At 40.4% G+C, this 24,901-nt stretch overlaps 1 protein-coding gene across 1 annotated transcript; it reads left to right on the top strand.

The window, feature by feature from the left end:
* Positions 1–4,851: 4,851 nt before the first annotated feature.
* LOC143019471 (uncharacterized) lies at positions 4,852–24,620 on the top strand. Its single transcript, XM_076175108.1, has 6 exons — positions 4,852–7,432; positions 9,303–9,449; positions 12,080–12,330; positions 16,265–16,401; positions 17,533–17,651; positions 24,015–24,620. The coding sequence occupies exons 1-6, from the start codon at positions 7,415–7,417 to the stop codon at positions 24,348–24,350; spliced, it is 1,008 nt and encodes a 335-aa protein (XP_076031223.1). The 5' UTR covers positions 4,852–7,414; the 3' UTR covers positions 24,351–24,620.
* Positions 24,621–24,901: the final 281 nt, after the last annotated feature.

The following is a 24,901-nucleotide window of genomic DNA, read 5'->3' as shown; positions in this document are numbered from 1 at the left end:
ACCTGGGTGGGAGACAGGAATGACCTTTCATCCACAAGGAGCTAAGATAAGAGGGAAGCAAGGGTGGTGGATGGGAGTGGAAATCCAGGGAGTGGGTGTGTGGTTTTGACTTGGCAACCCCTTGTATAAGGGGGGAAAAAGTCTGATATATAGATATAGATTGACGATGGATATTGGATGGAAACTGCAAGAAGTAAACATACAAATATTTAGAAAGAAGAATGGGATAGTGCATAAAATGAAATGTTCATAAATTAAGTCTTAAGCGCTCCCCCTCCATACATAGAGCTCGTTTAATAAGCCTCCCATCTCTGTAACTCATTGATGTAGGCTTATTCCTCTTCACACTGCATGGGTCTAGGTCAGTGCAACAAAGCACACAAAATAAGAAAAAAGGAAGAAGGAAAGGTAGGCTATTTAAAAAAAAAAAAAAAAAAAAGCACAGTATTAAAAAATTCATAGGAAGATTGTGACTCAGAATGTAGGATAGTGATAAATGAAATATGATCAAAGCCAAGGAAACAAGAAGGAAGAAGTAGAAGAACCTCATGATGGGGAGGCATGGGGCTAGTAGTAGATGGTTGAATGGTAGACTGCTGAAGTCTCTCCAAATGTGTGGCATTATCACAAACTCCCAACAGTTGAGAGGAATTCTGTATAAATGGGAACTTGAAATTGAAAACCCATTTTCAGAAAGAGAGTGGAAGTACAGATCATTACCCATGATCATAGTAATGAGGGTGCTGGATGGATTTGCATTTAAAACCTCACATTTAGCCCAAGCAGACAACCTTAGTGATTTTACCAGATTTTACCACTGTAGCAAGATTCAAAGGTTATATTGTCCTCCAGGGAAGTGCTTGTCCTACAATAGATTATTAAGGCTGAACTCAACCCTGTTCCATGCAATTTTATTTAGCTTAGAGGAGACAGCAGCCTGTGATGGTTAAAACAATAGCAAACCACAAAGATGATGTCACAGTTACCGTACTCTCTATCGGCACTTGGGTAAACTACCAAGATGTGGACAAACTCAGTGTGAAAAGACTAAACATTGGTGACATGTGACCCATTTCCAAAGGTTTTATTGTTAGAGGACAATGTCCCTGGGGCCAAGATCAACATTCAACATATTGACAGTTATTCCAACATTCAACTGAAGTGTTGGTTAGAGTGTTGAGGACTAAAAGCTGGTGGAAGCAAAGCTGAAACTTGTGGAAAGGTAGTTTATTTTCCACAGGATCATATGGCTCATTTGTTTTTTTTCTCTAGCATGTCAAGGCTTTGTTTCAAGATTTCTCCATGTATGCCCAGTCATTGCAGTGTTTTAAGGCTCAAAATATTGTACTTTATCAATGTTTATTTTAATGGAAATGGCTACATGCTGCAGTCTATGGGGGCCTGCTGATGGCATGCAATACAATGCATATTACATAGTCTACAGCAAATTCAAATTTTGTTTATTTGATTAGGCATGTTAGGCCAGGGAAGTCATTCTGTTGCCAAGGGGATATATATATTTTTTTTTCTTCAAAATAAGTATAGTCCTACATGTATGTGTCTTATGTGTGTGTGTGTGTAGTGACTTATTAGACCTAGTTTGTGAGTAAAAGAATGATTTTTTTAGAATTTGTCTTTTTAATTTTTCGGGGTGAACTCTTGTGTTGGAGCAGGTGCTCACACAACATTGTCTGTGACAGTTGACAATGGAAAATGGTTCGCAAACAAGGTCAACAACTGTCTGCTGAGGAGGACTCTGTCAACCTAATACTCATAGTGAATATTGTCATTAGGCCTAAACCTACCAATACCATGCAAGCCTAAGCCTCTGACAGTTGACAGCGAATAAATAAACCATATTTGAATTTGAATGGACAACATTGTACTGTTTTAGTGCTTGGTGGACCAACCTGTTCTGGTCTTGAGAGGGCAGGAATTGAATGTGGGTGGTCATCAGTAGACCCAGATTCACATATGAAGTGTTTGCTGTGTATGTATTTTTTTCACATTATTGGTGATAAAATCCTACCTTCCATGTGCTTGAACTCATCTCTGACATTTTTCAAAGTCCAAATGTGCTTTGAAAAAACAGGTTCAAGTAGACAGATCTTTTCTTATATGGTCTATCCTCATAACACAAGTCGCTATGACATAATTTATAGCAGCAGTGTTTCAATCAATCAAATCAGCCATCCTGAGTCCACTACTGAACAAAGGCCTCTTTCATAGCATTCCATGATTCACACATCCACATCAACCTTTGCCATGTCACTCCTGCAAACTTCATAATCTTGCCTTTCTGCCTTCTGTCTGGTCTCCCTCTTCTATACTTTCCATCTTTTAGTGTCCACTCAGTAACACACTTGCTCCATCACTCATATGTAGTGTGCATTAACTTACTTGCCCAATTCCACTTCCTCTCTTTTATTGCCTCCACAATATCTTCACTCTAGTGTGCTTTCTCACCCAAGTTGCTCTCTTTCGGTCTCTCAGTGTTATTCCCATCATTGATCTTTCCATTCTTCTCTGTGCATTCCTTAGTTTTGTCTCCATTGCCTTAAGTTTCCAAGTCTCACACCCATAGATTTTTGCTGGCAGAATGCATTGATTGTAAACTTTATATTTCAAACACAAAAATAGAGAGCCTCAGGATTCTATTATACTTACCAAACTCTTTTTATGAGGAATTTCCCTGTTCACCAAGGGACATGCCAGTTAGCAGTGGGTCCTGTGACTGTGTGTGCAAGCTGCTCTTTGTCTCATCTTTCTTACAAAACTTGTTAGATATGGGTGACCATGCAGGGATTTCTTCTCCATCAACATAGCTTTGGTAGTCATTAAGATTCTTAAGCCTATCCACCACGTCAAGGTAACTCTTGGATAGGAGTATTTAGTGGAGAAATAAGGAAGGATGAAGTGAAGGCAGCAGTTAAGATGATGAAAGCAGGTAAGGCACCTGGTCTGGATGGATGCCATGCAGAATGTCTTAAAAAAGGAGGTATAGTGATGGTGGACTGGTTGGTGAGGTTATTTAATGTTTGCTGGAGAGAAGGTAGAGTGCCAGAGGACTGGAGGAGTGCGTGTATAGTTCCACTTTACAAGGGAAAGGGGGACAAGTGTGAATGTAGTAGTTTCAGAGGGATTAGCTTGTTAAGTGTAGTTGGGAAGGCTTATGGGAGGATCTTGATTGAGAGGATTAGGAGAGGAACAGAGGGAGTAATTGGTGAGGAACAGTGTGGGTTTAGGACAGGTAGAGGTTGTGTAGATCAGATTTTTGTGGTAAGACAGATATGTGAGAAAGCTATAGGTAAGGGAAAGGATGTTTTCTGGGCCTTTATGGATCTGGAAAAGGCTTACGACAGGGTAGACAGAAAGGCACTGTGGGAGGTTATGCGGATATACTGGATAGGAGGAAAGCTTCTGGGAGCTGTCAAGAGTTTTTATGAGAGTAGTAGAGCTTGTGTCAGGATTAGAAATGGAGAGAGTGAGTGGTTTGAGGTAAAGGTGGGACTTCGTCAGAGATGCGTTATGTCACCCTGGCTGTTCAACTTATACATGGATGGGGTGGTGCGAGAGGTGAATGCAAGGGTAGTGGGTCAGGGATTGGAGATGGTTAAAGAAAATGGAGAAAAGTGGGAGGTGAGCCAGCTGTTGTTTGTTGACGACACTGCGCTTGTGGCAGGATCGGAGGAGGGATTGAGGAAGCTGGTGACAGAGTTTGGGAGAGTGTGTGATAGAAGAAAGCTGAAGATAAATATGGGTAAAAGTAAGGTGATGAGATGTACAAGGGGTGAAAGTGGCAGTAATCTGGAAATGAGCATTAAGAGAGAGCAACTGGAGGAAGTGGATAGTTTTAGATATTTGGGTGCAAATGTGGCAGGAAAGGGTGGAGTGAAGGTGGAGGTAGAATGTAGATTGAGAGAAGCGAGTAAATGCCTTGGTGGTTTAAAAAGTGTAATGAGGAATAGGAATCTGGGAATGGATGCTAAGAGGAGACTGTATGAAAGAGTGATTGTGCCAACAGCACTGTATGGAGCAGAAACATGGAACATGAGAGAGGAAGAGAGAAGGAACTTGAATGTGTTTGAGATGAAGTGTCTGAGAAGTATGATGGGGGTTACTAGGCTAGATAGAGTGAGAAATGAGGAAGTGAGGAGGAGAACAGGGGTGGAAAGGGAGCTGGGAGATAGGGTGGATGAAAGAGTATTAGGATGGTGTGGACACATGGAAAGAATGAGTGAAGAAAGACTAGTAAAGGAGGTATGGAAGGCAGATGTGGAGGGAATGAACATGAGGGGACGTCCTAGGATGAGATGGATGGATGGGGTGAAGGGGGCTTTGGGGAAGAGGGGAATGTCGGTTGAGGAAGGACGGGAGAGGACAGAAGACAGGGGTGAATGGAGAATGGTTGTATATGGAAAATGTTGTGATGCATGAGGTGGATTGGACGGGGGAATGGGGGTGAGGTAGTGTGTGTGAGCAAAAATTTTGACGCAGCCTGAAAGGATTTCTCCCCGTCCTCTCCTTTATATGGGGAGATGGAGAGGGGGGGTCGCCGATTTAATGAAGCGGCCTTGCTGTGGATGTGCTGTGTCCTGCGTCACTGCTTCTGACCCAGGGCAGTGGACAGGGTGCAGGGATGACCCGTCATCTAGGAGGTGCTAAGATGGGAGGGAGGGTGGAGGGGTGTGGAGTGTTTTTGGGGAGGAAATGGGTGGGAATGTTTTTGTGCCTTGTCCTTTTTGGCTATCCCCCTTGTAAGGGGGGAAAAAAGCCTTGGTATATGTATGTATTTTGAAAAGTTAAATGAAGTTGGATCTGTACAAAATAACCAATAAATGTGGATTTTTTTTGTTTTTTTTACAAGAAAATGAATAGCATAGTGAGGCATACAGATTCCTTTGTCCACATGGGATTTCCCCATGCAATAATATGTAACATCATAGTAATACTTCTAGTTTTAGGAATGTGTGGATTGCTATTACAATTTCTAAGCTGAGATAATTTTTATTTTGTTGTGGGTAATGCCAGTCAGTTTAGTCAGGAGATAGGAAACCCATAGCCTGCAGATTTTATGATAATCATAATTATATTCCTCAGGGTAAAAAATGTATGTGGGCTGTATATTGGCCTATTTTGACTTAAGACACCATTGTTGGTATTAGTGATCCGCATAGTCCCTGAAAATAGAAACAAACATTGGTATGACATATTATTTTGCAGGAAAAATATTTGTGGACAAATTCCTTAGTATGCCATTCATTTTCTTGTGAAAAATATCCACATTTATTGGGTATTTTGACAGGATCTGACTCAATTTGTCTTTTCAAAATGCCATTCACTAAACACTGCTGCTATATGGATTATGTCATAGTGACTCACCTTAGGAGTGTTACTTGAAAAAAGTCTGTGATGGGTTAGAGCATATAGAAGGGAGAATTTTACCACTGATAATGTGAAAAAGACGTACATATACAGCAAACTATTTGTAGGTGAATCTGGACCTACTGATACCCACATCCAATTCTGTCCTTTCAACCCCAGAGTAGGTTAGTCCACCAAGTGCAATGTTGTCCAATTCAAATATGGTTTATTCATTCATTGTCAACTAGAGCCTCAGTAAGCCAGGTCCAAATTGTGGCTCATGCAGATCTGCATGTGGTGTTGAAAGTCAAGTGTCCACTGACTGGGCATGAGGAAAGAATGCCAGCCTCACAGATGCATTTCATATCTATATTATTGGATAGCTCCTATCATTATGAGTATTTTGAACCCCCATAAAGAAGTACCGCAAATTAATAGAAACGTCAGTAGTAATTTTTATTTTATTATTAATTTATTTGTTTATATTGCGGGGGCTAAACTAATTACCTAAAACTAGACGTGTAGATAATAATGGGAGCAGGGAAAGCATAAAACTGACTTCAGGTGCCTACAATTTTTTGCACTGCCTATTTTTATGATGGCAAAATCGGTTATGTTGTTTGTCAGTCACATAGATGATAGATATATTTCTTATCTATATTATTGGATAGCTCCTAACATTCTGAGTATTTTGAATCCCGTGGAAATCAGAAACGCACAACTCATTTTTAATGTCATAGTTCAGAGTAACAATTTTCTCATATCATCAAGGCTCACACCTTTGCCCCTTTCTCTTGATGTTTCATAAGCAGCGACGCTGCTTCGACAACTGTACAACATTGGGTGTGGCTTCTCGTTCAATGAACGGGGCTAGCAGGAGGGCTCTGACAGAGCTTTGTTTCCACTTTTTAGTCCTCGACACTCCTACCAACGCTTTAGTTGAATGCTGGGATAACTGTCAATACATCCTATAACAATAAAGCCTTTGGAAAAAGATGGCATCTCGATTTAATTTACTCATCAATGCATTGAAATTGCCCGCAACTTGGTAGTTCACCCAACTACCGATAGAGAGCGTGGTAACTGATGTCAACATTGAAGCTTGCTATTTGGTAATGACTTGTTTTTGTATACCATATTTTCAGGCTATCACTTCCCAGTTTTATACAGCTAAATGAATCCTCATGGGAGAATTTAAGGATGCCGTTGGAACTGAAGGGAGGCATCAAACAAAACTGTGAAATAGATGGAAGGTGGAAAAACAAATGAATAGCGATGAGATACATTCAAAAGTGGAAAGGGGTGACTAATGGATTAAGAAAGGGATTAACTCTGACATCAGTCTTGTTTTTGTTTGCATTGATGATAGCTTCCTTTCGTGTAAATACCAGGCGATTGAATCAGGGGCGTAAACATTGAAGGAGGAGGAGGGGTGATATCTCCATTGAAAGTTTGGGAACTCCTTGTGGCCCTCAGCAGAAAAAAACGAAACATTGCTGTATAATTCAAATTTAACGTATTATTTTAGCCAAGGCTGGGTGCGATGAATAGAATAGTTCACTGTCTATAGACTGTTTCTAGATGCAAAATCTAATGATTGCTTGTAGTTTTGGGTACATTCGTACCTGAAACTACTTTTACACAATTCTATTTGTTTATCTTAGTTAATTAGGCTGCTAGATTCAGTGGTACGTGAAGAATATATCAGGTATAACAAAAATTACTTTTCATGAATTTATGCGTTCGATTAGCTTTATTTTTTTTCTTTAGTTGCACAATATCAATCAATGACTGACATCAACATTTTATTTTCAGTGTGGCATATATTCCCCCAGATATATCCCATACATGAAATAAACTTTAGGTACGTCACTGGATTTAATTAAAATTTTGGTCTGCCTTGGCGTAGTGAGATTTTATTCATAAAAATAAGCAAAGTCACCCCTTAATACATCCTCTATGATGGTTGCTAATGCTCGGCCGTTGTTATGGACGCCAATCCTAGCGAAACAAACTACAAAGGGAAGTGTGGCATGGTTTCAGCAGACCCATGGATACGCGGGAACAGGTATGCATGTATTCATTACAGAATACATATTTACACGTGTCCCCATTTTCTCTATGCTACTGTATAGAAGTATTTGCCTAAGTGTATGGTTCTTACTTTCTCGAACTTGTTCATGTTTGTATACAAATATATACCTTACTGGCAAAGCATGCACCTTCTTATCTAATTCATTTCGACTATGGTGAGAATATTCATAAATCGTCAGTGATTATCCGTCTTTCATTCTTCTCTCGCTTGTAATAAATGGAACATGTATATGAAACCTTAAATACAACAGGGCGGGAAGGAACCCAAGCGATATGACGTCATCGGAAGGCTTGCAACCTTCCAGCCTGAGTCATGGTCCTGAGGCAATGAATAAATAAAAAATCTAATTATTCGATTGTTTCACTTTATGTCGTTATAATCGTAAGTTTTCTTTCTAAAGGGAGAAGGAATTGGTTTTCTTAAAATGTGTTAGTAGACAGATTTACCAACACTGGTGTAGACATTTCTAATTAAATAATTTATACTTAGACTGAATTGATTTCTTATTATATTCTTTAATCAATTGCGTCTTTTTCTGAGAGAATTTATGAAATTCTAGGACGGATAAATTAATTTTTCTAACTCGACTGCTATTTCTGCAGTCTCCAAATATTGTTAGAGAAAGTAACAGATTGGAAATAGTAGAAAGAATACAGCATCGAGCTTTTAAGTCTCTTAGCAGAAATCATGGATAAATCACACGGAAACAGCCAACACTATTTTTGTTGAATTGATCAGACAAATTGAAGTCTTAACATTGTACAGGTGTCATGGCATATGTTGTAACAGAAGGAACTTGTTACATGTTGATAGTGTGAAATGAATTAAATAATTTGAAACCTCCCACAGATCTCTCTCTTGTACCTGTGCATGAGACTGCATGTCTGTGTTCTGGGACGTCTGTATTACCTGTAAGCTTAGGCCCAGGATTCTCAACCTGTTGTTTCACACACCCAAAACTTATGCGCTGCTGTTGCTAATCTTCCTGGTGACACTTGACTAAAATTGTCGGGCGTTTACTCCCAGTTTAGGTTTGTGACTCCACGCATTATCTCACACACCCGAATCTTGTGTACTTCTGTTCTTAATCCTCCTGGTGACACCTGAATAAAGATGTCAGGCGTTTACTAACACTCCCATTAGTTTTTAGGTTTGTGACTCAACGCGTTATCTCACACACCCCAAGCTTATGTACTTCTGTTCCTAACCCTCCTGGTGACACCTAAATGTCAGGAGTTTACTAACTCTCATTAGTTTTTTAGGTTTGTGACTCGAGCGTTATCTCACACACCCCAAGCTTATGTACTTCTGTTCCTAATCTTCTTGGTGACCACCGAATAAAATTGTTAGGCACTTACTCCCATTAGTTTGTAGGTTTGTGACTCCACGCGTTATTTCACACACCCCAAACTTATGTGCTGCTGTTGCTAATCCTCCTGGTGACACCTGAATAAAATTATCAGGCGTTTTACTAACTCCCATTAGTTTTTAGGTTTGTGACTCCACGCGTTATCTCACACACCCCAAGCTTATGTACTTCTGTTCTTAATCTCCCTAGTGACACCTGAATAAAATTGTCAGGCTTACTAACTCCTATAAGTTTTTAGGTTTGTGACTCCACGCGTTATCTCACGCACCCCAAACTTATGTACTTCTGTTCCTGGTGACCATTTCACCACCGAATAAAATTGTTAGGCGTTTACTTAATTTACTTATAAATTTACTTAATTAATTTAGGTTTGTGACTCCACGCGTGACTTCTGTACATCCCTAGGAGGGTGAAGAACCACTAGCTTAGGCGAGTAATCTCTAAAACCACAGATCCTTTGACCTATTCCACCAGATTTCTCTTCGGCTTAGCCAGCCCTACGTTCGCCGTCGAGCTCCGACTTTTGTCGCCGCGTGTCCACCGGACTCCTGTGTCGCCTTCGCCAGTGCGCCGGCGCCAGATTTCCAGCACTTGAGACAGCTGCATGACAAGGGTGTTCAGGTATGAATATATATGGGCGAACAAACATGTATGTATGCATGTATATATGTGTACATGTATGCATTATGTATGTGTATTTAAGTATGTATATTCATGTATGTATGTGAACATGTATGTACGTTTGTAAGTATGCATGTGTGTATGCTGATGTATATATATATATATATATATATATATATATATTTATATATAATGTACGTTTGTAAGTATGCATGTATGATAAATGTATGTCTATGTATGTATGTATGTACATATGCATAGCAGCATATGTATGTATTATTAAACTTTGCAGCAGCTTCTGAATTCACGTGCTTTTTGCTGACATTTAAATTCACTAATACTGGAACGATATATGTATGCATTTATGTATATCTACATACATATATATACATTTGTATGTATACATGTATGTATGCATGTATGTATAATATGTATATATGCATACATGTATGTGCGTATGCATCTATTTACATATGCGTTTATATATGTCTGTATGTGTGTGTATGTGTGTAGATATATGTGTATGTATAGTGTATAAAGATGTTAGCTGTCCGAGCGGGTTAGAGCGTCGCTACTTGCGGCGGAGGTCGAGGTGACGGCTGTTCGAACTTTGCCGCCAGCGAGATGGACCAAGGGCATGGTTCATCAAAATCCACGCCGTAAAGTCCTTCTAGCCTCCTGATTGGGGGTTAGTTCGCAACGTTACACCAAATCATTATATATGTCCAAGCCTCGTGGCGAAAATGCTGGGGGGGGGGAGGGAGGACGATTGACAAATAACCTGAGACTCGAACTTATCCCATGACCCTCATCCCACCAAAGTAATCGAGAGGACATCTCACCTGAAATTTTCTTATAATTGATAACAACCTCAAACAACCTCCAAGCCCATCTCCACCCCTCCACCTGTCCTGTGGCAATCTTACCATCTTACCATATTGTGCACTTTTTTTGAATGGATTATCTGCTTAACCTTCACCATAATCTTCTCCTTCCTCATCTTTCTTCCTCAAACAAACATTGCGTCTCCATTTGGAAGAATCAACATCAATTTATCTCTCCACACTTGCGTTCAAGAAATGAACCTTCTTGCCAAACTATAACATCTTCATTCCAAAGGCCTCTGACGTGGTTACTCAGTTAATTTAGTTTACTTATGTTTTGCCTAGTTTACTTTAGATGTTCGCTGGCCGAGCGGATTAGAGCGTCGCGACTTGCGGCGAAGGTCGATGTGACGGGGGTTCGAACTCTGCCGCCAGCGAGTTGGACCAAGGGCATGATTTATAAAATCCCAGGTTACAAAGTCCTCTGTAAGGGGCATTGTCCTAGCCTCCTGATAGGGGGTAGTTCGCGACGTTAAACGGAATTATCAGTTACTTTAGTTTCTTTAGTTTAAGTTCAACACTCCATTAACTGATCTACGTCCAGGGTCCTCACATTGGGCCGGGGGGGGGGGGGTCATATGCCCCCCTAGGGCGGCCCATTTAGGGGGCGGCAATTCTGGTCTGGACATGCCGCCCACAAGGTTGACAAAATAATTATAATAAAAAAAAAGTCAAAGGAGCCCTGAATATTTTACTTCAATATACGGATTTTGCGTTAGAATCAACAGAATATGATGGGACGTGGGTGATAGGGGAAGGGTAGGGGACGTCACTGTGAACTTTGCCCTTTCTACATCTGTCTGACACCGAAAACCTAATATGATTCCCACTATCAGTTATGACCTCTAGGATAGAAACGCTGGTGAATTGTTGGCGACGGAATGCAATCTAATTATTCTAGCTCTCGTGACAAACAAATAAGAACGACAACAATAATACTATCAGCGTCATTAACGACCACGACGGATAATTACGAGAAAACTGTCACTGTACCTACAACGGTTACAAATGTACTTGGGATACAAGTGTTGACACCGTAACTACCTCTACTTCTGTCACTGTCACTGATGTTACTTGTAGTTTTTTTTTTTTTTTTACTTGTACTTATGACTACTCCTACTACTGTCATTTGTTGCACCACCAGAGTTACCAATACAACTACTATTATGATAGTGTTGCTTCTACCACTTCAACTACCATTACTACTACTACTACCACCACCACTACTGCTACTACTTTTACTTCTACTTTTTTTTCTTCAAAATTAACCTCAAACTTTCACTCAAAATAATTTCAGTGTTCCTGGAACTGGTTCTATTGATTCTATATCCCTGTTTGTTTTCATGACAAAGACAAATATCTTCTTCATTGACTTTTCTCCCCCAAAGTTAGCCACCAGCTCGTGTTCGTGTGTGCTTCGTATGTCTAGGTAAGGACTGGGCAACTTTTGGCACGCGTGCCAAAACGTGGCACATTAACGGATTTTCTCCGGCACGCAAAACCCAGAGCTCATCTTAAAAAAAACACTAACTAACAAATCTCCAACTTCTTTTGTATGAGCATTGGTAACTGCTCACTGCTCTGGGCGGTGGATTGGGGACCATATAGGAGGTGAAGGGAGTGGACCTATACTCGTATGTAGGCCTATAACAATTTTACTTCGTTAGCACGTGATATATTCTTTTTATCATATATTTGTCTGATTTTGGCACCCACACTTAAAAAGGTTGCCCACTCCTCGTCTAGGCTGTCGTCATGGTGGTGGACGGGAGCAGCCAGACGCTGGTCAACGTGCCTTGGAGTCGATGGGTCCAGACCACTCCCGCCGACGTCGCGCAGCCCACGAAGGAGGACGCTGCCTCAGGGAAACAGACCACGCAGCCGGGGGAACAACCGAAGAAGCCAGGTGTCCCGGCAGGAGAGAAAACTGACGAAGAACCTCCCGAGAAGGCTGAGGAAGACGCTTGGCAAGACCTCTCTCTAGAGGTACTCCAGAGGTAAGACGATGAGGATGGGGTGCATCCTTAAAGACCCCAGGGGCATCTCCTTCTAAGCTGAATAACATCGCCTGGGTTTGATAGGATAATTGAGGCTATTTTTGAACCCTCAGCGGGCTTCTTCAAACCTAATGATATATTCTGACGCGATTAAAAAACAAAATCTTCAAAGGGGACAGTGGGCTTTGATGGGTCGGTCAAGGTTGTTTTTCATCCTTTAACGTCCAGAGGTGTATCTGATGTGGATAACGTAATCTAGGATGAAACAGGACAACTTCCTTTAAGAGGGACACTGGGGCCGAATTGATAAAATATCCTAACCCCTAAGTCTAGACATAAATCTTTAAAATGGCGGACATTTTATCTAAATCCCTAAGTCGGTGACCTAAATGTCTAGAATGTCTAGAATATCTAGAATGTCTAGACATAAGCAATTAGGTCGCCGACATAGGGACTTAGGTAAAATTTCCTCCATTTTGGAGATTTATGTCTAGACTTAGGGGTTAGGATGACTTATAAATTCGAACTTCTGGAGGGAGAGTGGCCGACTTGGAAGGGCCTAGGTAACTCGGCTAGAACGGGGACAGTTCTTTGCCTCTATTGCTGAAATCACAAACTTTATATATATATATAAACTACAAAAATATATATTCTATTGTGGTTATGTAAGTTTTTTCATTACTATGACTGGTCGAGCGGGTTAGAGCGTCGTTACTCGCGGCGGAGGTCGAAGTGACGGCAGTTCGAAACCTACCGCAAACGAGTTGGACCAAGGGCATGTTTCCTTAAATTTTACGCTACAAAGTCCCCTATAAGGGGTACCGTCCTAGCCTCCTGATAGAGAGAGTTCGCGACGTTAAAACGTATTATCATCATCAGTTGTGGTTATTTAATTTGGTTAATTAATATGACTATACAGACATGTATAATTGTTCAGAGTCGGTAGTAAGGTGGAGTAGTTGCCATATATCAAGTTTCCCCTTCAGATTCAATTTGGAGGCTAAGTTGGTGGACAGTCGAAGCTTTCCACCAGACCAATGGTTCTTAACCTTTTTCAATGACCCTTGACATCTAAAAAAAAAAAAAAAATAAGAAAAAAATAAAAAAAAAAAAAAAAAAAAAAAAAAAAAAAAAAAAAAAAAAAAAAAAAAAAAAAAAAAAATAATAATAAATAAATAAATAAATAAATAAATAAATAAATAAATAAATAAATAAATAAATAAATAAATAAATAAATAAATAAAATAAAATAAACAAATAAATAAAGATAAATAAATAAATAAATTTCGTACTCCTTTCCAATACAAATACAATGCAAACATGTGAACAGGATTAGTGACACAAACCTTGCTTTGCTTTCTCATTGTAAATATACAGTACCGTTGCACTGGCTGTCATGTGTCGTACCCCCGGTACAGGTACTCTAAGTTAAGAACCACTGATCTAGACCGTACTTCCTTACTATTTTTTCATGCTTCTGTGTTGATTTAACTGTAAAAACCCATATTCATTCAAGCATGGATATCAGAAATGAAACTGTTGTCCAATAGGTCCTAACCTAACCTAACCTAGTCTAATCTAATCTAACCTAATCTCACCTAACCTAACCTAACCTCATCATTCCATAGAAAAAAATAGACATTTCAATGCAAAAAAGAAAGAAGTGAAACATGCGTTTGCGTGATATTGAAATAAAACCAACTTTCCGGTGTCTTGATGAAGCAAACCCAGTACAGACGCTTCCCTCCCCTTTCCCTTCCCCACTCCCCCCTCCCCTTCCCCTCTCCCCTTCCCCCTTCCCCTTCCTCCTTCCCCTTCCTTCCCCCTCCCCTTCCCCTCCCCCCTTCCCCTTCCTCCTTCCTCCTTCCCCTTCCCACCTTTGTCCTTCTTTTTCCTTCAGTTTCTGCAAGTCTGGCATTGGCTTCTGCAATAGCATTCCATAAGCAGGAAGAACTTCCAATTCAACGTTGTTGTGAGTGTGTTGCTCTTTTTTATTTTTTTTATTTTTTATTTGTATTTATTTATTTATTTATTTATTTACTTATTTATTTGTTTATTTATTCATTTATCTATTTATTTATTTATTTATCTAATTTCATTTAATTTTATTTTTTATTAGTTTTGAGGTTTCGTACATGAAATCAGGAGATGTCATCCACGTGATGACACTGTTAGGAGTGGCGGTACCCAGAGGGGATCAGGATGGGAGGGCTCCCCTCGACCTCAGGCGGTTCCAGGGGAAAGGTGTGCCCCCCAGGAAGCTGTAGGTTCCTTCGGAAAGGGAGATGATGTTGAAGGTGACCAAAAGGTCGGTCTACGAGAACAGAATTCTTTCCAAAAGGGTCCCTTTCCCGACTTCAGAACAACTGTACTAATCTGACCTGACCTAACCTAGTCTAACCTAGTCTAAACTGACCTGAAATAACCTAGCCTAGCCTAACCTTACATGACCTAACCTAGTCTAACCTGACCTGACCTAATCTTACCTAACTAGACCTGACCTATCCTATCCTAGCCTAACCTTATGTAACCTGACCTGACCTATCCTATCCTAGCCTAACCTTATCTAACCTGATCTGACCTTACTTAACCTGACCTGACCTAACCTAGCCTAGCTTATCCCAAGCTAACCTCATCTAGCCTGAATTGACCTAACCTAATTTAGCCTAACCTAACCTGATCTAACCTTATCTAACCTAACCTGACTTGATCTAACCTAACCTAACTAATCATATCTAACCTGACCTGACCCAACCCAGTTTAACCTAACCTAATACAGTCTAACCAAACCTGATTTAACCTAATTTAGCCTATCCTAACCTAACCTAATCTAGCCTAACCTTATCTAACCTGACCTGACCTAACCTAATTTAGTCTAACCTAACCTGACCTAACCTAGCCTAACTTAGTCTAACCTTATCTGACTTAACCTAGCCTATCTTAGCCTAGTCTAATCTAACCTTACCTAAACTGACCTAACCTAGCCTAACCTAGTCTAACCTGAGTTGACTTAACCTAGCCTAACCTAGTCTAACCTGACTTGACTTAACCTAGCCTAACCTAGTCTAACATGACTTGACTTAACCTAGCCTACCCTAGCGTAGTCTAATCTAATCTTACCTAACATGACCTAACGTAGCCTAGCTTGGCCTAGTCAAACCTAACCTTACCTAACCTGACCTGACCTAACCTAGCCTACCCTAGCCTAGTCTAATGTAACCTTACCTAACCTGGCCTAATCTAGCCTGACCTAACCTAACCTAGTCCAATATCACCCCAATATCACCTATCCTAACCTAACTTAACCTAATCTAACCTAATCTAACGATCATATTTTGAAATTGTTATTTATTTTTTCTAAGGGATACAATTTCCACTAAAAGATCATTTTTGTCGGTTAATTAGTACAAACCATAATGGTTTACTAGGTAGTTATGAACAAATGAAATTTTATTTTAAGAAAATGTGGTTATCAGGTGTAGCAGACTTTCAATCATAACCCAGAGATACACTCTGAAAAGAGAGAAAGAAAGAAAAAAGGAAAAGAAAAAAAGAAAAGAAAATTGATATCAATGAACGTACCTCTAACACAAAGAGGGCAATTTGACGTTATACGAGGACCACAGAAACTTCTGCAGTGTTGTGTTTACCATCGCTTCTATCCACTGGAGACTCGTAGTTGGTGGTGAGGAGCCTAATACGCCAGGAGGCGCTGAGTAGCTGCGGCCGAAGCCGTCACCTTTGTCCTGTGTACACGCGCTTCAGGGACTGTTGGGAATCGGAGAGGAGTGCGGGACTCGAACCCACGTCTAGGAAAACGCGAGACCAGTACGCCTCCTACATCACCCCGATTCTAGGGCGTGAGATAACTTTATGTATAGAGAACTACCTAGTGTAGGCGCTATGGTCTCTTGCAGTCTCCTCCCTTCTTCAGGATGGAGAGTGGCGTGAGGGAAGCGGCCACTGTGGACGTCTTCAGTGATGACTGGGGGGATCTGGGCCGTAAGGACAAGGCCTCGGCTCTCCTGCAGCCCTTCCTCTTCCCAGCCAAGTCCCAGGGACAATTCCCAGGTGAGTAGGATACGTAGTGCCCAGGGAGGGAACAACCAGAAGTAGAATCCAGGAGAGCTAGAACTCCTGGTGGGAAAATTCGATTTTCCGTAAAAAAGGTATATACAAAATAATTCAAATATATAATAATAACAATGATAATGATAATGATAATAATAATAATAATAATAATAATAATAATAATAATAATAATAATAATGATAATAATAATAATAATAATAATGATGATGATGATAATGATTATGATAATGTAATAATAATAATAATAATGATAATAATAATAATAATAATAATAATAATAATAATAATAATAATAATAATAATAATAATAATAATAATAATAATAATAATAATAATAATAATAATAACAATAATAACAATGATAATAGAATAATAATGATAGTAGTAAAATAGAATAAATATATGTGTACGGAGGATTTTCTGCTCAGAGTTGCATATTATTTTAGTTTTCTAAATGTTTGAGGGAGGGGGTCGCCGACTAAATGAAGCGGCCTTGCTGTGGATGTGCTGTGTCTTGCTGCATTGCTTCTGACCCAGGGCAGTGGGCGAGATGCAGGGATGACCCGTCACCCAGGAGGAGCCAAGATAAGAGGGAGGGAGGGGGTGAGTGGGAGTGGAGTATGTGGGGATGGAATGGATGGGAGTGGATTTTATGCCTTTGTTTTTTTGGCTACCTCCCTTGTAAAGGGGGAAAAAGCCTTTGGCATATGTATATATGTAGATATTCGAAATATCGAATTTGGTTTGAACAAGTCTGCGTAGCAAGTTGTCGAGATCTTCCTTGAATTTACCAAACGGTGTTCGCTGTCCGAGCGGGTTAGAGCGTAGCTACTTGCGGCGGAGGTCGAGGTACGGCTGCTCGAAACCTGCCACTAACGAGTTGGACCAAGGGCATGGTTGATTCAATTCCACGCTATAAAGGTCCTGCAGAGCGCCACCTGCGCAGAGAAGGATTTATAAAAAAAAAAAAAAAAAAAAAAGATAAATATATTGATAAATAAATAAACAAGTAAATAAATGAATAAAAAGAGAATAAGTAAACAAATAAATAAATAAAAATAAAGTAAAATAAAATAAAACTGTAATTTCTGTATTGCCTTTTCACTACAGGCATGGCGGGGTCGGAGGCGGAAGAGAAGGAGGATGCCAAGGAGAAGGAGGAGGAGGAGGAGAGGGACAAGGAGGACGAGAGGAGTGCCCTGGGGCTGCTCAGCCTCCGTACCATGCAGGTAGGGACAGCTGCACAATGGGAAACCCGGGTTCCTATTACACACACACACACACACACACACACACACACACACACACACACACACACACACACACACACACACACACACACACACACACACACACACACACACACACACACACACACACACACACACACACACACACAACTCGTGGCGCAGTGGTTAGAGTTCCCGGCTGCCACTACGGCGGTCCGGGTTCGAATCCAGCCCAGGGCTGAAATAATTTCAGTATCGCTGTGCTATGGGTCGTTACTCCAACTCTCGTGGGCGGGGTGTTGGGTGTGTGTGTGCATGTAAGGTCACAGTATTACCCATAGATCGGTCATATATGAGCTCTGAGCTCTCTTCCCGGAGGAAAATAGCTGTTGATCACGAGTTCAACACGTGATCTAAGGCCGTGGTGAATCACACACGCACACACGCACAGACACAGACACACACACACACACACACACACACACACACACACACACACACACACACACACACACACACACACACACACACACACACACAGTGGCGCTGTGGTTAGAGCTCTGGCCTGCCACTACGGAGGTCCGGGTTCGATCCTCGCCCGGGGCTGAAATAATATCAGTATCGCAGCGCTGAGGGGTGTTACTCCAACTCTCGTGGGCGGGGAGTTGGGGGTGTGTGTGTGTGCAAGGTCATAGCATTACCCATAGATCGGACCTACGAGCTCTGAGCTCTCTTCCAGGAGGGAAATAGCTGTCGATCACGAGTCCAACACGTGATCCAAAGACCAAGTGAATACACACACACACACACACACACACTTCAGCGAATGGACGGCTTGGATGACGTTCTGAAGAAAACTGAAGTCTGTGGATCCCAACGCAAAGAGAAGTGCCTAGTGTTTTTGCAGGGTGGGGGGGAAATTGCTCGTGGAGTAGTGGGAAAGTAGGGAAAGAGGAAAAGGGGAGGGATTACTGAGGGAAATGGAAGGAAATGAGGAGGGAGTAGACTTGGCCCAGCCAGACAAGCGGAAGGTAAACAAAAGACTGAGTGAGGATGACATGTCTAATAAAAATGTAAAGATTAGAAGTATAGAGAGGAGCAATACAGAAGAAAGTGACGAGAATATGTTCCAGGGATTTAAAGAGGGTGGGGGGGACCCCCCCCCCGACTGATAAGACTAGAGGAGAGAGTTGATAAGGTGATCGAGGACTTGGAGCGTAAGTTAGGTAACGTAGACTCCATTTTCCAGAGAATTGAAAGGTTGGAACAACTAGAGAAGGCTAACAGAAACTTAACTGAAGAAATAGAGGACCTAAAAAGACAGTTAGGAAATGTAAAGGAGGAGAATGAGAAATTTCAGAAGTATATAAATGAAAACAGCGAGAAAATAGCTACAGAAGCTAAAAATTGGAGAATAACTCAAGAAGGGAATAAGGTGTCATTCACTGACATAGTCAAACAGCAATTGAAAGAACATAATGAAGACTCAGTTATTAAAGTGATGAGACAGAAGGAGAATATAGTAAGAGAATTAGCTGACAAAAAGAAATGTATAATTATATTAGGAATGGAAGAGAAACATAACCCAGATAGAACCGCAAGAATCAAGGAGGAAAATGAAAGAGTAAGCAGTTTATTAAAATTAGTCCAGGAAGATGAACCAGAAATTATAAAGGAAATTGAGGAAAAATTCAGACTCGGAAAATATAGTACAGATAAGACCAGACCAATTAAGATTAAATTCAGGTCACAAACAACGGCAGAGAAAATTCTATCCAAGACAGGGAAACTAGCGACAAATGATCAATATAAAAAGGTATGGATAAAAAGAGAAATGAATAAGGAGGAAAGAGAGGCAGAAAAGCAGAAAAGAATTGAAGCTAAGGCAAAAAACGAGGAAAGAACGGAGTCAGAGAAAGAGAGATTCTATTGGAGAGTAGTGAACATGAAAATAAAGCAGTTCGACATACTAAAGAAAAACATAAGGGAAACAGAGAATACAATGGAAGTGGCAGAAAACTAAGAGTGTCTTACACAAATATAGATGGATTGATAACAGGATTGAATGAACTGAATGATTATTTGAAAGAAAAAGAACCGGACATAATGGGAATTGTAGAAACAAAATTAAAAGGCCCACTACCACCCAACAGTGTAGGACATGATACATACAATTATTGGATTAGAAACAGAGAGAAAAAACAAGGGGGTGGAGTTATGTTCCTGACTAAGAAGGATATAAACGTGAAAGGTGTCATATATGGAAAGAATACAGTAGAGATGATTATGATAGAAGTGGAAGACCGAGATAAGAAGAGCAGAAAATTTGTGATCAATTATGTGCCTCCGAAAACAGCCTCATGGGAGGAGAGTGAACATAAAAGTATGTTAGAGGACACAAAGATAGCATTAACTAAAATAATGGAAGACGGAGGAAGAATAGTTATGATGGGCGACTTTAATTGCAAAGAAATCTGCTGGGAAGAAATGACAGTAAAGAGTGGTGATGACTCATGGGGAAATGCTCTACTTGAGATGATTACTGACCATTCAATGACACAATGGATACAAGAGAACACTAGGTATAGAAATGAAGAAGAACCATCGAGGCTAGACTTAATAATTACATCTGAACCTAGAATAGTGGACAAGATTGAATATAAAACACCAATAGGTAAAAGTGACCACATATTGATTGAACTGGAACTTAATGAAGAAAAATATATGAAAAGAAATGAACAATATAGAAAAGGAAGAATGATGTATGAAAAAACAAACTTTGATAAAATAAGAGAATTCTTCCAACAAGAAAACTGGGAAGAAATATACAAAGAAGAAACAACAGTGGAAGAGAAATGGAATATTTTGACAAAAATTTACAAAAAAGGAGTGGAAAAGTATGTCCCAAGACAAAAACAAGAAAAAGAATATGTAAAATGCTGGTACAACAAAAGTTGTAGGGAGTTAAAGGACAAAAGAGACAAAGCCTGGACCAGATGGAAAAAAGACAGAAGACCTGAAAAATGGAAAATATATACTGGTTATAGAAATGAATATGTACAAAAGTGCAGAGAGGAAAAAAGAAAATATGAAAAAGATGTTATAGAAAAGTGTAAAGATCAACCAAAACTATTCTACAGATTTGTAAACAATAAACTGAAAAACAAACAAGACTTAGAGAAATTAAGACAAGGAGGAGTTGAATACACTGAGGAAATGGAAATGGCAGAAATTACGAACAAACATTTTAAATCAGTGTTTACAAGGGAAAATATACAACCTGAAGAGATTGAGTGGAAGGAAAAAGTCCCCCCTATGGAAGAAATAGAAGTAACAAAGAATGAAATATTGACACACTTGGGTAATTTTGATGTCAGAAAATCGCATGGGCCAGATGAAATAGCAAACTGGATTCTGAAAGAATGCAGGAATGAACTGGCAGACAAAATACATAGCATAATAAGCAGTTCTTTAAAAGAAGGAAAAGTTCCAGAAGATTGGAAAAAAGCAAATATAGTACCTATATATAAAGGAGGAAATAAAGAAGAACCTACCAACTATAGACCAGTCTCTCTAACAAGTACAATAGCAAAAATATGTGAAAGAATTATCAAAAGTAGATGGGTAAAATACTTGGAAAAAAACAACGTACTAAATCCAAGGCAATTTGGATTCAGACAAGGACGATCATGCGTCACCAATTTAATATGTTTCTATTCAAGGCTAATAGATATAATACAAGAAAGAGATGGATGGGCTGATTGTGCATTTCTAGACCTAAAAAAAGCTTTTGACAAAGTACCACATAAGAAGTTGCTTAAGAAATTAGAATATGAAGGAGGAATACAAGGTAAATTGCTAAATTGGATGGAAGACTTTTTGCAAGAAAGAAAAATGAGAGTAGTGATAAGAGATCAGCACTCAAAATGGAATGAAGTAATAAGCGGTGTCCCGCAGGGAACAGTTCTGGCCCCAATAATGTTTGCTATATATATTAATGATATGGATGAAGGAATTGAAAGCTATATGAGCTTCTTTGCAGATGATGCAAAATTACTGAAAAGAGTAAAAACTGAAGAAGATTGTGAATCACTACAGAGAGATCTAAATAAAGTACAAGAATGGAGTAGGAAGTGGGAGATGGAGTTCAATACAAAAAAGTGTAGTATAATGGAATTTGGAAAAAGCAAAAACAGAATAACAGGATCATATAATTTGGGAGAAGAAGGAATAAAAAAAGTAGAAAATGAGAAGGACCTGGGAGTCATTGTTATGAATAATATGTCACCTGAGAAACATATAAATAAGATTTTTGGAGAAACTTATAATTTAATAAGAACAATCAAAGTGGCATTTACATACCTGGATGAAGAAATGGTGAGGAAAATCCTAATCACCCTGATAAGACCAAGATTGGAATATGCAGCAACGATATGGTCACCAAGTACAAAAAAATGTATAAAAAAAACTTGAAAGAATACAAAGAGCAATTACAAAACTGGCACCAACACTCTCAAAACTATCATATGAAGAGAGACTACAAAAACTAAAACTACAGACACTAGAGCAAAGAAGAGAGAGAGGAGATTTGATAGCTATTTACAGAATCATGAAAGGCATAGAAATTACTGATAGAGAGAATCTGATAAAATGGGATGACAGAAATACAAGAGGACACGGAAAGAAAATAAAAAAAGACAGCTATAGAAGAGATTTTAAAAAGAACAGCTTTCCTCACAGAGCAATAGACAGTTGGAACAAGTTAGATGAGAAAGTGGTGTGTGCAAAAACAATACATGAATTTAAAAATAGTTTAGATAAAATGAGATATGAAGACGGGACCCCACGAGCATAGCTCCCCTTCCCGTAAAATACAACTAGGTAAATACAACTAGGTAAATACACACACACACACACACACACACACACACATACACACACACACACACACACACACACACACACACACACACACACACACACACACACACACACACACACACACACACACACACACACACACACACACACAACTCGTGGCGCAGTGGTTAGAGTTCCCGGCTGCCACTACGGCGGTCCGGGTTCGAATCCAGCCCAGGGCTGAAATAATTTCAGTATCGCTGTGCTATGGGTCGTTACTCCAACTCTCGTGGGCGGGGTGTTGGGTGTGTGTGTGCATGTAAGGTCACAGTATTACCCATAGATCGGTCATATATGAGCTCTGAGCTCTCTTCCCGGAGGAAAATAGCTGTTGATCACGAGTTCAACACGTGATCTAAGGCCGTGGTGAATCACACACGCACACACGCACAGACACAGACACACACACACACACACACACACACACACACACACACACACACACACACACACACACACACACACACACACACACACACACACACACACACACACACACACACACACACACACACACACACAAGCCTATGCAGTTGTTTAAGATTGTAATGGTATGCTATGTGTACCAGTTGAAAATTACCCTTGAGTTAAATGCATCCAACTATTTCAAGTGTATAGCCAGTGATAGAGATGGATGTTGAGATCTGGAGGTACACGTCTGAGTTATGCTCAGAAACAACAATAAATTCCTCCATTGGTGTAAAGAAAGAAAGAAAGAGAGAAAGAAGACAAAAAACAAAAACATAACGGAAAAGTAGGCCTTCAGCATATCCGTTCTTATTTCCATCGCTGTTAAAAACAAAATAGTGGTTAAGAATTAAGGGGCTAGGAGAAAGAGAGAGAGAGAGAGAGAGAGAGAGAGAGAGAGAGAGAGAGAGAGAGAGAGAGAGAGAGAGAGAGAGAGAGAGAGAGAGAGAGAGAGAGAGGATGGGAGAGAGAGGGGGAGAAAAGGAGAGAGAGAGAGAGGGAAGGATAAAGAGGGAAAGATAGAGAAGGAGAGAGAGAGAGAGAGAGAGAGAGAGAGAGAGAGAGAGAGAGAGAGAGAGAGAGAGAGAGAGAGAGAGAGAGAGAGAGAGAGAGGGAAGGATATAGAGGGAGAGAGAGACAGACAGAGAGAGAGAGAGGGCAGAGGGAAGGATAAAGAGGGAAAGATAGAGAAGGAGAGAGAGAGAGAGAGAGAGAGAGAGAGAGAGAGAGAGAGAGAGGGAAGGATATAGAGGGAGAGAGAGACAGACAGAGAGAGAGAGAGGGCAGAGGGAAGGATAAAGAGGGAAAGATAGAGAAGGAGAGAGGGATATATATATATATATATTTATATATATACATATATATATATATATATATATATATATATATATATATAGAGAGAGAGAGAGAGAGAGAGAGAGTTTGACTCCTTCATGTAAGAGGTAACCCCAACCTCCTTTTCACCTCCTGCGGCAGAAACGCCTCCTGCGTCGCGTGCAGGCGCGCAGAGAGGCCGTCATGGCCGCCGAGACGCCAAGGGCGAGACTAGAGAGGCACTACGCTCGCCTCCTTCGGGAAATCCGACCTCAGGAGGCGTCAGGACCCGTTCAGGACGACGACGACGACGGCGGCGACGATGACGACGACGAGGAGGAAGAGGAGGAGGAGGAGGAGGAGGAAGAGGAGGAAGACGCCGCCGTCACAGGGTTCCTCAGTCCCTCGGTCTCACCTCCTCCAAGGGTCCCCGGATCTCCCTCAGGTGTTCCAGGTTCCCCACCAACACCTTCAGTCTCACCGCCTTTCTGTTCCTGAAGAAGATTGTTGATGTCCGGTCTCGGTATGGACCAAAGGGTCTCTTGTAAGAATAGAAGAATGGATGAGACTGGAAGAGACCCTAAGGCCTACACTAGGCAGCTCCATGTCCCTGACCACCTTTCATACCTATCCATAAAGTTGTCTAATCCTTTCCTGAAACAACCCGTTGTTTCAGCGCTCACTAATGGGTTACTAAGTTTATTCCATTCATTAGCTACTTTGCTGGTGTACCAGCTCTCGCCTATTTCCTTCTTAAACCTAAGTTTGTGTAACGTCTCGTTGTTCCTGTGATACTACTGTAAATAAATGATGCAGTACAGAAAATGGACAGTTAATAATTACGTCACTCTTTGTATACATTAAAGAATAAACACGAGGATGGAAGAACCCGATTTCTTATTGGTATTTGAGTAAAAAAAAAGGAAATAAATTGAATGAAAGGTAATACCTGAGGGTTAATAAAGTTTGTGACAAATGGATCCATTGAGGAGGAAACGTTCTGGGAAAGGGGGAGACTCGAGTTTGAAGCCGATAAAGAGCCTGTGGCG

Source organism: Oratosquilla oratoria, chromosome 37 (genome assembly GCF_046742065.1).
Source record: "Oratosquilla oratoria isolate Oo_2021 chromosome 37, ASM4674206v1, whole genome shotgun sequence".
Taxonomy (NCBI): Eukaryota; Metazoa; Arthropoda; class Malacostraca; order Stomatopoda; family Squillidae; genus Oratosquilla; species Oratosquilla oratoria.
The sequence above is the reverse complement of the archived record's forward strand: the minus strand, read 5'-3'. Positions and strand labels throughout refer to the sequence as shown.